Source organism: Frankliniella occidentalis, unplaced genomic scaffold (genome assembly GCF_000697945.3).
Source record: "Frankliniella occidentalis isolate FOCC.00 unplaced genomic scaffold, Focc_3.1 Scaffold111, whole genome shotgun sequence".
Taxonomy (NCBI): domain Eukaryota; kingdom Metazoa; phylum Arthropoda; class Insecta; order Thysanoptera; family Thripidae; genus Frankliniella; species Frankliniella occidentalis.
This window is the reverse complement of record NW_026267239.1, coordinates 143,451-145,905: the sequence shown is the minus strand read 5'-3', so window position 1 is coordinate 145,905 and position 2,455 is coordinate 143,451. Positions and strand designations below refer to the sequence as shown.

At 65.5% G+C, this 2,455-nt stretch overlaps 1 protein-coding gene across 1 annotated transcript in view; it reads left to right on the top strand.

The window, feature by feature from the left end:
- Positions 1-744: 744 nt before the first annotated feature.
- Positions 745-2,455, top strand: part of LOC113203079 (major heat shock 70 kDa protein Ab) — a 5,448-nt gene continuing 3,737 nt past the window's right edge. The window contains exon 1 of the mRNA XM_052270142.1: positions 745-994. Within this exon, the coding sequence (XP_052126102.1) occupies positions 815-994 (180 nt within the window). The 5' untranslated portion in view covers positions 745-814. The remainder of the gene's footprint in view (positions 995-2,455) is intronic.

Genomic DNA, 2,455 nt, shown 5'->3' with positions numbered 1-2,455 from the left:
CTAGAGGGAAGTCCGGAGGAAAGCGCAAAGGGTTGTGGAAGTGCCCGGTGCTCGTAGTGCCCGGCCGGCGGGGCACAGCCGTCGGGTCGTGCGTGTCGCGCTCCTTTCGCACCGCCCATTCAGTTTGGAGGCTTGCCACGGCGGAACACTAACGCCCCCGATCCGTCCGTGTAAATCCATCCGCCGGGGCCACGGCCGGGCGGGAGGAGAGAGACGCGTCCGAAAACCAACAACACGCGACACACCGCTCACTATAGTTTGGATGTCCGTCTCCCTCCGACAGACTGACGGCCCTTGACTCACTCTGCGGAGGCAGCCCTGGCGTTTTCCTGACACGCGCCCCAAAAGCGCGGCCGCCTCACGCGTTCGCCTCACACACTATATATTTTGGTGGCGCGGGACGCGGGGTGCCAAGCGCGGCGGTCTGTCGCGGGGGATGACACACTGACGGGGGCGGAGCAGGGCGGAGCCGGCTCGTGACGACACCGCCGAGCCGACCGGCCGATCATCCGGTGATGGATGTCCCTTATGTATAAAACGCTTTCGGGAGACTTGCCGGGCGGAGCGCCGCGCCGCTGGGTGAAGAGCCGTCGGGGAGACGTGGGCGGAGTGGGCGTAGGTGCCCGGCCCGGTGTGTCACTGAAGGGGCCCTCGCTACGAGCGTGTATGCCACAATGTTCTATTTTAAACGGCAGGGCGGAGGGGGCAATCCAACAACATCCGACTCCATCACGTTGTCGCTGATCTGTGTGTTTCTTTGTCCCCCCGCCGACGCCGCAGAAACAGCAAGCAGCACAACCCATCCGACGCCGCCATGCCGGGGAAGAACGCGCCCGCCGTGGGGATCGACCTGGGCACGACGTACTCGTGCGTCGGCGTGTGGCAGCACGGCAAGGTGGAGATCATCGCCAACGACCAGGGCAACCGCACCACGCCTTCCTATGTCGCCTTCACAGACTCGGAGCGCCTCATCGGCGACGCCGCTAAGAGCCAGGTAAGTACACTGACAATGTTGCACTTTCCCACCCAAAAGAATGTGTCGGGAAAATGCCGGACAGGTAATTTTTTCCAGGCGTGTAGTGCCTATAATACTGCGTGGTTTGCTTTCGCAATCAGTGCGTAGAAGGGCGCAGATTTGTAGCAAGGAGCCTGTCAGGCTAACCTGACAATAATACCGACAGAGCTTCATGGGTTGTCTACTTTCAAAGTACGCAGCGCAGCTGTCAGAAGGTGTGAGGGTGCACCCACCCCACCATACGTCCCGAGGGGGTCGAGACCGTCTCTCGGCGCACATTGTCTCTCATGATGATGATGTTTCCTGGTCCACTTCCGGCCCTCCTCCTCGGGGGGTCCTGGTCCTGCAGTCACCGCGTCCTCCCGGCCCGCGCCGGCCCGCGTGACTCATTCGTCAGCGCTGGACAGGCAACTAAACAAATAAGGCGCGCTGCTCACCCGGCGGGCCGGCAGGCCTGGGCCAGACCAGCAGGCGGCGGCGCGAGCACGCGAGCAGCGCGAGGGCGAGGAGGGCCCGCTTAGCCTAGTCAACTGCCTCCTCGCGGGCCCAGCCCAACCCCGACGTACCCCTCTCGGGCGAACAGGCCGGGCCAGACCAGCAGGCGGGGCGAGGAGGGTTCGCTTAGCCTAGTCAACCTCAGCCTCCTCGCCGGCCCAGCCCCAGCCCCGACGTACCCCTCTCGGGCCCGGACCGGCCCGGCCCGGCGCGCGCACGTCGCAATGAACACCTCATGACGCGCCCGGCCCGGCCGGCCCCGCCCCGCCGCGCTCCTTTCATGGGCAGTCCACTCAATTACGGCTCGGAATGGCGGATTATCGCGGGAGCAGCAGCAGCAGCAGCAGCAGCCGCCGGAGGGGATGTGCTTGCGCGCCAACGAGCTGCTCGCCAGGCCGCTCCAAAGCTGAGAAGAAACGGCCCATTTAGCACGGGAGCAGCGAGCAGCGCGTCGCCGTGCCGCGAATGACTGATGTGTCCTACGCGACGCGACGCGACCGCCCAGCCCGCGACGTGTTTGACGTGTTTGGCGACAATGGCCGCGGTTATTGGTCTATTGTGAGGCGGCGCCCGCGACATGACGCGACGCGCGGCGCGTTGACACGCTCGACCTCGCCGTGCTGCGGCGGCGCGGCGCCACCTCCTGCGGCCGCCCGGCCCGGTAGGCACGCCCGCGGGGTGTGGCTGCGCGGAGGGGTGGCCTACCCTAGCGCTGCAGGGGCTCCCGCTTCCCCTAGCCACTCGTACCCCTAGAGCGGCTCCCCGCGGGGGGTACCCGAGACGTCCCTTTCGGACCCGACACAGACTTGTGTCCCGCAGCGTACAAGTACTGCAGGGTGATTCCGCACAGTGTTAGCAGGGGCTAGCTCCCTCGCGCGAGGGACTTCTCTCTCCCTCTGTCCGTGAGTGTGACAAGGACGAGAAGAGAGAGAGAGGTCCCTCGCG